We start from the raw sequence: 13534 nt of genomic DNA, 5'->3' as shown, positions 1-13534 counted from the left end.
CGAAGACCCAGCAGGAGAAACTAAGACAGACGACGCAGCGGGAAAGCCTGCGACGGAAGATGCCACAGGAACGTCTGCAGCCGATGACATGGTAGAGGACACGGCAGAAAAGCCCACAGTAGATAAAACAGCCGAATCTGCCACAGGGGACACCGAAAGCAGAGCAGAGGAGGGGGCAGAGGACCCGGCAATAACAGAAAAAGAAACCCCAGTGACGGGTGCCAAACCCGAGGCACTTTCTGATCCTGGCCCTTCCCAGCATAGTAATACCGACGGCCAAACGGGGAGACAGCCTCTTATCTCACAGATCTTCAAAGGCTTATTCGGGTAATTGGCCGTGTTACCAGGTCATTGTCTTTTCGTATATCAAGGTGTCTAGCACTTGAAAACGAATTATTTACTTGAGATAGATAGCAATATGAATTCCATATGCACTTTTGATGTCATATGGCACTTTTCAAAGACAAGTTTTCTTTGATTTTGATTTCGAGATATAGAGATCCTTTGAAGCATTAGAAAGTTTACTTTTTCGCAGAGAAGTATTTCCATCACACCCAGTACAAAGTAAACATTACAATATGTTTGTCACTTATACAGTGCCATCAGTAGATTAATCGATGTTGTCGGAAATGCCATTAGATTTACATGAGAAAGACATAACTAGTATAGAAGATCTCAAGCTAAAAAAATGACATTAGATAAATAAATAAGTGAAAATTATTAAATGGAACTGACATAAAATAGAAAATGACTTCTCGATGTCAACCAGATTTTTAGTACTTTCTTTTTTCAACGGGGAGTATATAATTATTGTATATTCAGGTATACTCGTAAACACATTCATGCTGTATTGCAATAATGAAGCCTTATTTGAACCGCAACGTGTAACATACCAAGCTTTTCCAGGTCTAGCCTTTACCATACCATTCCGATATCCCCCGTCTGACAAATGTAAATGATAATACTAGAGATAAAATCCTCCATAGGTAGTCATTCCTCTTAGCGTTTATTGTCCGAAATGTACATTTTCAATCATGTTAAGCCGTATTCCGATAAGCTTTGATGTTCAAGTATTTTTTAAATGTATGCATTTAATTATTTTCTTTCTTTCTTTCTTTCTGTGATGTTTCATGTTCCACGTAAACACTTTTGTGTAATATTCAACAGACCTGTTTGAAATGGAGTTAATATCGTTAATAACGCGCAAATGTGTCTCTTTTTCTCCTTGACTTTTTTCTTTCTATCTTTCTTTCTTTCCTTGTTCTGACTTCTGACTTTTTTCATCATACAACCACAATTCCTCCGCTTCTTCCTTATCGCACTCCATTTACCTAGAGATTATTAATCATCCACATCCCTGACACAAAACACGTAACGAGACACAGCAAACATCGACACCTGAACAGACAACAGACCTATCTTCTTCGTTCGAAAATGCCAATACCGTACTGCCTTCTTTTTATATGACCTTGAGAGACAGCACTTCCTCCCGATACATGGTCTTTCACGTATAATAACGAGAATGCTTTCGCTCTTATTACTGTTCAGTCCTACCAGCTTTAGAGTCTCGAAGACAGTGTGTGCATACCCATGTCCAAGGATTAACAGTTACATTAACATATGTGTTTAACTACAATACCCCCCTTCCCCCCAGATGTATACTTTTTGTCCACAATGCTCATGCCCATGTGATAAATTGAGAAACTTCTGTGAATTTTTCTAGATGTCACAAATCCAGCCATCATATAGCTGTTAGGACGTAGCTAGTGTAAGGTCCTCGGATACAAGAGGTAACAAAATACGTCATCAGCAGACTGTGGTATCGTTGTTACCATATCCCTTTGCCGTTTAAACGAACTGTTGGTATCATGTAATACACTATAGTGCATCATGCAGTTCTTGAAATGTATCTGAAATGTAATCTGTCATGAGCTAGATGATTGAATTAGGGCATGTAAAAAGCAAGCCCTTGTACAGGCATGTTCTAGAATTTTAAACATTTGAAAGGGTTTGGCCCTTCTGGGAAGATGACGTAATCAGTCCTCTAATGTTTAAGGTACTGAAAAGCTCAAGAACTTGTTCCGCCTTCTTGTATATTGAGATCTTTTTGTACATAAACTCCATAGGCGATATACCTATATAATGTGAATTTGTAATATATCTTAGTAAACACGTTATGTATTGAAATATATAATAAATTTGCAGCGTCAATTAATGTAATTCTTGAAAAATATTCATCAATGTAGCACGAAATATATGTGTATGTTTCTGATATATACTACACACCCACACAAATATACGCGTACACACAAACACACACACACACACACACACACATACATACATATACATATACGTATACTATATATATATATATATATATATATATATATATATATATATATATATATATATATATATATATATATATAAATATATATATATATATATATATATATATATATATATATATATATATATGTACACATTTATATATATATATATATATATATATATATATATATATATATATATATATATATATAACACACATATAGACATAGGTGAATGCATATATATATGCGTGCGTGCGTGCGTGCGTGCATTCATGCGTGTGTGTGTGTGTGTGTGTGTGTGTGTGTGTGTGTGTGTGTGTGTGTGTGTGTGTGTGTGTGTGTGTGTGTGTGTGTGTGTGTGTGGTGTGTGTGTGTGTGTGTGTGTGTGTGTGTGTGTGTGTGTGTGTGTGTGTGTGTGTGTCGTGTGTGTGTGTGTGTGTGTGTGTGTGTGTGTGTGTGTGTGTGTGTGTGTTTGCGTGCATGTGTGCATATGAGTGTCCAGATCAGGTTGTGTGTCAGTGTTCATTATACGTGTAAGTGGAAATCTTATTAGTATGTATTAAAAACACTAATTGGCAATATAGTTGTTTCATTATCTGATAAATGTGTTTTATTTCCTAACACCATAGCCATTGCATGAAAATAAACCAGACAATGGAATAGTAAACTTACCTTCATAAGCGCGAGCGCACACACACACACACACACACACACACACACACACACACACACACACACACACACACACACACACACACACACACACACACACACACACACACACACACACACACATACACACACACACCTGCGCACACATATATATACGTATTTTCGTAATAATATTCTTTGAAATAATACAATAACCAGTAATCAAGAAAAAACTACTTATCTTTTCAATTACAAGTTTTGAACCATATGATTAGATACTCTAAGGTTATACAGTTTATTTAATGTATTAATGGTTCTCGACATTCAGAAATTTTATTCTTTTCATTCACTATTAACCAGTCACTTCCTCAGTATTCTAAACTAGTTATCACTTTCATTTGTCACTCAGTGTATAATCATGATCTATCAGTTCCCAAACTCAATATTCATAAGGAATGTTCTTATTCTATAGAAAAGTTTCTTTAAAAAAATTAATATTTGTCATACTTTCATCCGGATTTTCTTTCTACAATCAGTGAACATCTTCAAATATTCTGAATCAAAAAATGAAGTATCTGAGATCTTTCTCCACTGTTGAAACGCACTTGTTAATGAAACACACTTGTTAATGAAACACACTTGTTAATGTTAAACACACTTGTTAATGAAACACACTTGTTAATGGAACACACTTGTTAATGAAACACACTTGTTAATGAAACACACTTGTTAATGTTAAACACAAACTGAAACACACTTGTTAATGTTAAACACAAACTGAAACACACTTGTTAATGAACATCTAAAATATTGAATTAAAAGGGCCAAACACAAATATATTCCGAAAAGTAATTCATTCACTGAAATATTTATATTAACTGGGTTTTCTAAGATCACAAAATAGATATTTACCAAGTATTTAAACCTTCATTAATGATATGCAAATTAATTTTTATATTTCATTTATTTCACAAGTAACCACTATCAAAAATTATTATGTCGCCAACATTTATCATTTATCAATTAAATCATATCCTAGATGCTTCAGATCGCAAGAAGGAAACAAGACTCAAGAGTACAGCGAAAGTATTCATAATGTCTCATTTAAATAAATTTAGATGCTACACTTAAATTAATGTTCATGTCTTCGATTTCACGAAAGTATCTAGAATAATCCAGCAAAACTTTATACAAGAAACTGTAAAGATCAAACACAAACCAAAGAAAACTACATTTAGCAAGTCACAGTTGAGGATTCAAAAGAAAATAACATAATAATTAACTACATTTATTATATGCTCAAAAAAATTACGATATTCAAGGAAAATTATACTTTCTTGGTGATCATTCTTAAGAACAAATATAAACATTATATACAAATTATCTAACAGAAATTATTAAATTATTAATTATCTAACCTAAATTATTAATTATCTAACATTATATACAAATTATCTATACAAATTATCTATTATCTAATTATCTAAATTATTATTATTATTATTATTTTTTTTTTTTTTTTTTTTTTTCTTTTTTTTTTTAAGAACCTCTAGCGATATTCTTTCCTCTTCTTCAAAAAATAGGGATAACTATATCTTTGACAATATTTTTTTCTTTCTTTCTTTCTATCTTTTATTTTTCTTTTTTTTTTCTTACTTTATTCCCTACGGGGTGGACCGCCTTTGTATATAACTTGTATCTCCAGCATCCCTCTCCCGGTTCAGCTGCATTTCTTTATCTTAACAGATCTCTCTGTCCCCATTATCACTGACCGCATTCACCCTCCGATGTCCTCTTTCCAGACATTCTTGCCATTCTTCCTCCAAGCGTGCCATTATTACAAGATTATCTGCATAGAGCAACTTATCGATATTTTAATTTCAAGTCATCTCACTCAGTATATCCGCCGCCACTACAAACAAAACCTTCTCAGCACAGATCCCTGATGAAATTCCTATTTAATGCTAAACGTCTCTACGCCTCCATATAACGCGCTTTTCATAGTTATTGACTCTGTATATGGCCTTCACCGTATCAGTCTTTCTTGCTTCGCTTCAAACACCAGAACCTCTTCCTCTTCTTCACTGGAATTCTTTTGCGAGCCTTTTCGAGGTCAGTAAAACCATAATACATTGCCTCATTCCTTTCCAAGGTCTCCTGCAACTCCCTTACAAATACAAGGTCCTCTGCCGCCTCCAACATCCATTCACCTTCCCCATCCCTGGCTCCAAAACTTCTCCCGTCGTGCACGTAATCATTCGCCCAGCTATCTCTCCTACTCAGCCACTCAGATCTGCTCTCTTCACTAGCCTCACTGGCCTAGTTACCTTCTTTATCATTTCTTCTAGGTGGTTCCTGGCAATCCACACAAAGTACATACCCGCTAATTAAGTTTTACACTTGTTATTCACAATCTTTATTTCTAATGCCCTGACTCTCCAATTCATTCTCATGATTATTCCAACACCATTTCTCCAATTTTCGGACTCTACCTCATAAGATCCACTCCCTCTCTCGTAACCTTCACTGTCCCTTTCCTTTACTAAGCATACAATATATCGATCCTTCTTCTGGCAGCCACCGTGCCCACACTCTGTGCTTGTGCTAAACTCCGCATTTCCCCACTCGCTTCTCCATCCGTGGTGTCCCTTGCACACAACTCGGGCCAGGAGGGGGATCCCAGCTCGAGTCGCCTCCGGGAGACGTCGTAGCCTTAACCTTGGCATTTCACATATTTCATCAATAGGTATGGAGCGGGATTTTGACGGACACATGCCCTTGTTGACGCTAGCCGCAGTCATAAGCGATGGTCCTGGCTTCTCCCTAATCAAAAGATTCCACACGTCGATGCTCCATAGTTCTTCACCTCATAGATTTAATCTGCGCTTCAAGACATCCACTTATCGTGCTTGGCTTTGAAGATGCACTGTAAGAGTCTTGATGAAGAAAAGGCTTTGTACTGACTGAGGAGACACACTACTAGATGTTCCCTTTTCGCCCTAGGCTAGTGAGCAGTGGCTGCTGACACCACTGGTAGAAGCGCTACGTTTTGTGTATAGCACACACATATGAAAGTGAATATAAGTGAGTGAGTGAGTGGTGTGTGTGTGTGTGTGTGTGTGTGTGTGTGTGTGTGTGTGTGTGTGTGTGTGTGTGTGTGTGTGTGTGAGAGTATGTGTGCACAAATACACATTGCAGCAATAACGCGTTTGGCAGGCAGTCTTGCTGATCCCCAACCTGGAGGATAACCTGGGCCATTCCTTCCAGACAGGAATGATTAATAAGCACATTAAACAGATGACTGCAATTTGACTGAAACTTAAACCCAAAATGGTTTTAATAATTATTTTTACTATTTCTACAACTTTCATGATCAAAATTATCATTAATACCAGCAGCTGCAGTCGTAATAGTATCAATAGTAGTAGTAGTAGTAAAATAAGGATGCTACTACTATTATTGTTGTTATTATTATCATCATTATCATTGTTATTGTTATTATCATCACTATCATTATCATTACTATTACCATTGATCATCAGTCATTATCATTACTATTACTATTACAACTATTTTAATTATTATATTGATTATTATTATTATCATCATCGTTATTATTATTATTATCATCATCATCATCATCATCATCATCATCATCATCATTATTATGATCATCATCATCATCATTATCATTATCATTATCATTATTACTCTCATCAGTATTATCATCACTAGTTATTACCATTAGTATTATTACTAGTATCATTATCATTATCATTATATTATTATAAGTGTTCCTGTTTCGTTGTCATTATTATTATCATTCACTATTATTATCATTATTACTATTACCATTCATTATCATTATCTTTACTATTACAATTATTATAATTCTCATCATATCATTTTTATTATTATTATTATCATCATCATTATCATTACACCGCCCAAGTGTTAAAACTATTATTTTCAGATTTTTAGAGCATAAAAAAAGCTCAGACTTCGGTTTCGACTTCATAAGATGAGATCGATTTTTTTTCGCTTATCAATTTCAAGGTTTTCACGATACATGTTTTAAAGTTAAATGAATTGAAGCGAGTGTAATTCAAAATGATTTCAACGTGAATAATATGATAGACAAATAATGAAAAAGTAAAGTGTTTCAGGTCCCGCCTTCCGATGTGAAATTTAAAACAAGGAAACGTATAATTATGCATCATATGATAGATTGACAGCGATACAGCAGAGCGATGCAGAGCGTTTATGAAGAATATTGCTACAGAGAATTGGCACAAAAATTGATGCAAAAGTTCTAGCGCTATAATTTTAATCAAAAGGAAGTTTATCCTACGAGACTGGCGTTTGCATTTCCGTCGCCTCCGACCGAGAACATGTCGGCCTCTCAGTCGAGGGGTGGGCGGTTCGCGTCACGCCCAGGCGCGAGAAGTTTAGCGCCTGGAGGATACTACTGTGGTTGAGTACCACGGTGGCTAAGGACTAAGCTCAGTCAAGTTGGCACCAGCTGACACACGATGTTCGAGGAATTAGTCGGCACATGTCGGGCTCCCCTCATAGGAAAAGTCCGGGCAAGGCTGTGTTTCGCATATCTGACTTTATCCTATGTAATTCCGGTTACTCTCACGCAAAAGGTTGCAGATGTGGTCCTTCATCCTAGTTTCACTCTCCTCTCCCTTGTAGTGTTCCTCGAAAGAGCTGACAAGCCTGGTGAACTATATTTCCTTCTTCTTCTGAGGAGTCTACAGTGTTTTCTTTGAATTTATCAAATTTCAGCATCATGGTGTTATCGTTATGTTCTGTCGTTGGCGCCACCAGAGGCTCTTGATTCATGAGTCCCAGCTTCGAGCCTGAGGGATCAGTTTCTCTCCTCTTAGTATCTGGCCAATCCTAGACGCAGAGATGGCAAGGGGACTAACCTTTGAGGCAAGAAACCTGTTTGTGGAGCTCTCATTTATGTTTTTGAAAGAAGTCTCGACGAGCGCTTCATGGCCGCAATGGAATTTAGGCAGAAATCAAATACTCTAAACAAGGACACACTGACGCAAAAACAGAAAATATGTAGAAAAAATATACGTGCTCATCCTCAATACCGAACACGCGTCCCTTTAATATCACACTTGGAAAAGCACTGCATTATTATGTAGTGATTTATTATAGTATGTGAGTCTCGAACCTTTACGGGAAGTCCAAGCAGAATTTCTGTTTGGATGGATGGAACTTTACTTTACTTTGCATGGAATGGAACTTCAGATTTCTCCTTAAAAGTGCCATTTTCATGCCCACCTCAAATAAACTTTCAAAAAACTTTAGCAGGGATAACAGTGCTTATAAATGAACGAAATGCAGGACCAGCCATTTCATTACATGTGAAATTATGAAACAACTGTCCCATGAGAGAATGACATAACTTATATAGTGATTCACTTACAAATTATTATTCTATTTTACTACCATTAGTATAAATATTATTAGCAGTGGTATCATTATTATGAAAGTTAGTGGTAGCAGCAGTATCATTATTGTGAATATTATCATCATGTCATCGTTATCCATCATTTATTACCATGTCGTTGATATTACTATTACTCTTGTTATTGATATTATCACTATTGATGTTATCATAAAATCATTACTATTGTCATTTTCATCAGTATTATTATTGCTATTATTATTATTATTATTATTATTATTATTATTATTATTATTATTATTATTATTATCATTATTATTATTATTATTATTATTATTACTCTTACTATTATATAGCTATTATATTGTTGTTATCATTATTATTAACTTTAATATTAATATTATTATCAACATCGTCATTATCATCATTATTAATATTACTATTACTACTATTACTATAACTATTATGTTGCTATCATTATCATTATTACTATAATCACTACCATTACCATCATAATCATTATTGTCATCAGTATGATTATCCTATTATTATTATTATTATTACCATTATAACTGCCCTTCCCCTGTCCTGAGGGCGAGGTGGGGTGTGACTGTGACTGAACAGTATTATCATTTTCAGCTGAATATTATTATCACCATCGTTATTATTGCTTTCATATAATTATTTCATCATTGTTATCTTTGTTTCATCAATTTTTTCCATCATCTCCATTAGTATTGCTATCATCATTGCAAAGCCAATTATAAATATTATCATAAATACTTATCACCAGGACTGATACCAGCATAATAATTCAAGTGACAGAAAAAAGTCAAGAGAAAAAGTTTAAAACTATCATAAATCTAGTTTTCGGCCGGAAAGTTTAAACAGTGTTGTAAAGGTATGTTGCCACTCGCCTCATGCTAAACTAATTATAGTAGTTATTTCGATGGAAACTCCAGCTGGAATATGTATATACGAAAAAGTTTTCGAGCTGAGCATCCGGACGACACGGAAGTGGAGGCGTTTCTCCATTCTTTCTCGTTCTTTTTATTGTCTACATACCTGCTGTAAATATATATATAAATATATATATATATAATATATATATATATTATATATATATATGTGGATGTATGCATGAATATATATATATATATATATATATATATATATATATATATAAATATATATATATATATATATATATATATATATATATATATGCATATATGTGTGTGTGAGTGTGAGTGTGTGTGTGGGTATGTCTATGTCTGTGTCTATATGTACGTGTGCGTGTGCGTGCAATCTCTGATGAAAGACCTTGTTAAGGCCATACCCAGAGGTAATTCATTAAAAGATGCCTATTTCATTTAATTCATGACACCCTACCATCACGCCATTTACGTATAATCTGAAAAGTTATATACACTTGAAGAGATAGCTTGGAATATATGATCACTGGGTGAGTGGGGGATTAATGTTAACGCATGTACCAGTAGCCATATATAATAACTGAAACCCGGGGGCTAATCTGTGAATGAGATGCAAAAAGGCGATTAAGCAATCAGAATAATTACTTTGCTTTCAGAAATTCGATTGGGCCAAATGATTATAAGCGAGCATCAACTCTTACGTTTGATTAAAACCGTTTTGTTCCACCACTGGTAGTAGCCACGGTAATTGATGTATGATGAGCCAGTATCTTTCTTTCAGTATCTCTCTCTCGCTCTCTCTCCCTTTCTCTTACCCCCCTCTCTCTCCCTCTCCCTCCCACTCATTCCCCCTTCTCTCCCTCTCTCCTCCTTTTCCTTTTCCCTTTCCCTCTCTCTTTCTCTTTTCCTCTCCCTTGCCATCCCTCTCTCTTTCCTCTTCCTATCCCCTTTTCTCAACCTGTCCCTCTCCCAGTCTCTCACTCTCACCCTCACTCCTTCTCTGGACAAATAAATGGATTAATGAATAATAAGTCTTTGTTTACTAAATAACCGACAAATCTCGGATATCAAACACACACATAGCACAAAGAACCGTACCTAAATATCATGACTGATACTTTCTAAACTAGTCCGTCGATTTCCACGAGAAAAGAAACTTTACAGCATTTCCAGTAGTTATTTACTTAACTTCCCATGTTTGATTCAATCCAGGCAAGATTATGCAAAAGCTAAAAGCTCTTCCAATAAACTGCAGGATTAACCTAAATTTCCATAAACTGTTTTATATCATCCGAGTTCACAAAAACTGTAAAACATTGCTGTGCAACGGGAATGGCAATGAACTGGTCATTGCATTCAAATTGTGAAAATGATGAAATGATTGTTACTGTACTAATAGTGAACAAAATCATTATAAATATCCAAATGCACAACACACAGAAAATATAGTCAGTATCTTGATAAAAGATATATCAAGTGGTCACAAAATATAATACATAAATAAATAAATAAAATAAACAAATAAATGATCCTGCCTTTGCGTTCAATAACGGAGTGATCCATCCCCTCGCGGACCTAAACAAGCCGCATTTCTGTTGATGGTTCATTTTCACAATCTGTTTCGGAGCGCAGTTTCGAAGCAGAGCGCCGAAACTGTTCCTGAAAACTGACCTGTATATAGGAGTACTGAACCACGTACCGTTTCCGGACATCGACGTATACGAGTTGACTATGAGTGTGGCCAGCAACGTGGGTCCCTGCCACACCACACCCATAAAAGAAGTTCCTAATAACGATGGATACGTTTCTGTTACCTGAATTCAACATTAGCAACGTGCAAATGCCGATATTGTCTATGGCAGGTGAAAAGTGACTGATACTGTCCATGGCAGGTGAAAAACGACTCATAAGCACGGTGCTCAGTAGACTACAATGACAAGGTGTAGGTGTGCCTACACCTTGTAAAACAACCCACGCGCTGAATGGTAGTTGACACCTTGCTTCAACCCCACACTTGGTAGAATGCCCTAACACAGCACTTGAAACTGATGGTGTAAACAATCCCTAACGTTCAACAATGGAAACGGGGAATCCAAAAGCGAAATCCATTTGTGTTATTCTTCAGCTCTCGTCCTTTCGTCATGCGCTTTTGACTTGATCGACTTCTACGCCTTCGTTATAAAGAATATTTAGTGGGAACATTCAGAAATAATTTATTATGCAATTGAATTTAAACGAAATAATCAACAGCCAAGCGTGAATCATACTATTCTAATGATTTGGTGGATATTGGTATATGATGAAGTCATTGTTTATTAATATTTCCACCATCTCGGTTTGTTTGTAGAAGTGCAAACATTCCGTTCAATAGTGCAAACAGATCTTAGTTTGTTATTGGGTCGTGATCCACTTGCACTGTTGAAGGAAAGGGATCTTTGTGGCAACCCAATCCCAGTGTATACATTGTTTACCAAGATGAAATTAGTATTTATAAACAATTTGCTGGGACTTGTTTACTCTGCACCTGTCTCGAAAAGTGACTTTCATTTGACGAAACTGACTGTAAGAATCTTTTCGTTTACATGACTATCTTCTGTCGAGTGTTTGGATTAAATTATTCTTAGAGTTAAACATGTGTGGTTTTACTTCTGCTCTTATAGGATTTTAGATTATGACTTGTGTATTCCCTGATCTCTATTCTTTATTTATTTATTTATTTATTTATTATTATTATTATTATTTCATTGCTACTATATGTTGTTAGATTGTTAATATTTATTTTTTCGGTACATAATTTAATTTGGTTTTATTCAAAATAGAATGAGGGTTATTGCATTTTTATAGCTATGGTCGTATTGGCTACAAATGGTACAGCTTCTCTTGTTCACTTCGTTTGGATGCCTTATTCCAGAACAGAGTTTGTTCAGGTCTTCTAGGTATGCGTAAGTTCATTGTTCATAAACTCGATTCACTTTCACTTCCATCGAAAACTTTGGAGGTCACTCCATGAAGGTTTACTTGGTTCTTCCATTGTGAAATCTCATTTTCTTCTTATAGGGTTTTAGGCTGTTCAGTGGACATTTTCCCTGCGTTTCTTATCATTATTATTCTCGGTTTCTTTTAATTATTTCTATTATGTATGTTGTTTGTAGGAAGATCTCTGTGTCAGAATTTGGTTGGAAGTTCTCAGATCTTTCGAGGAGCAGTCCCTTTCCTAGCGCATTCTTTTTATAGTTCTAGAATTCTAGCTTTGGCTAATAAGCTCCACTGTTATATTTTCCTTTGTTTTGTTTTTTTATAATTATTAATTGTTTTATTTCTTAGATTTTATATATATATATATATATATATATATATATATATATATATATATTCAATCCACAAAGTAAAAAATATATATATTTGGTGTTGCATAGTTTTGTTTGCACTGTAGAAATTTCATATTAACCATGTATTTTTCAGTTAAGTGACTACTACATTCTCTTTGTTGGAGGGGTAGCTTTGAAGCCCCGTAGGCTGCCTAATGACTTCGATTCTTGTTTAGAGTAAGGGTAATCTTCGCTGTTGCTATCTCTAGCCTTTATATATATATATATATATATATATATATATATATATATATATATATATATATATATATATATAATGTTCGTAGTTAAGTGCATAACTCGGGCCATGCACATCGCCCGGATCTAGTTCAAGAACCGAGTTCATAGAGGTTTAACTTCATGACGGTTCACTCGACGACAGTTCGTAGGCAAATCTGTTTTCGCTGGAATGCTAAGAATTGTCAGCTTGAAGTTCACCGATGAGTTCCATCCGGTTTCTTATTTGTTTGTTTGTTTTTTGAAACAGGATTGTCTTCGTTATCAGTCTAAATCTTCTCTTGTTCCCTTTGTTTGGGTGTCATGGTCCAAAACAAAGATCGATTCAGGGTCTTCTCTTCATTCGCTTTCTTTTCACTTGAATTGTTGATGTTCACTTTTTGAAGGCCAGCTTGTTCCACTGCGAGGTCGATCGAGTCCAAAGCTTACGTGTAAATGGAGCTGAAAGCACAAAAATATAGCACAATCAAAACACGCATAGTCCCGTATTTATGCTAACATTGTTGAACACAGGGCTGCACCAGTCATTTAAATATACATTACATAAAGCAATGCATCTACCTAAATATATAAAGAATT

General features: G+C 35.3%; 1 protein-coding gene across 1 annotated transcript in view; it reads left to right on the top strand.

The window, feature by feature from the left end:
• LOC119577106 overlaps positions 1–2339 on the top strand; it is a 26395-nt gene extending 24056 nt beyond the window's left edge. Inside the window, exon 4 of the mRNA XM_037924789.1 lies at positions 1–2339. This exon is cut by the window's left edge and continues 1205 nt beyond it. Coding sequence (XP_037780717.1) covers positions 1–331 — 331 coding nt within the window. The 3' untranslated portion in view covers positions 332–2339.
• The last annotated feature ends 11195 nt before the right edge of the window (positions 2340–13534 follow it).

Source organism: Penaeus monodon, chromosome 9, assembly GCF_015228065.2.
Source record: "Penaeus monodon isolate SGIC_2016 chromosome 9, NSTDA_Pmon_1, whole genome shotgun sequence".
NCBI lineage: Eukaryota > Metazoa > Arthropoda > Malacostraca > Decapoda > Penaeidae > Penaeus > Penaeus monodon.
Note: the sequence above shows the minus strand (reverse complement) of the source record. Positions and strands in the feature narration are given on the sequence as shown.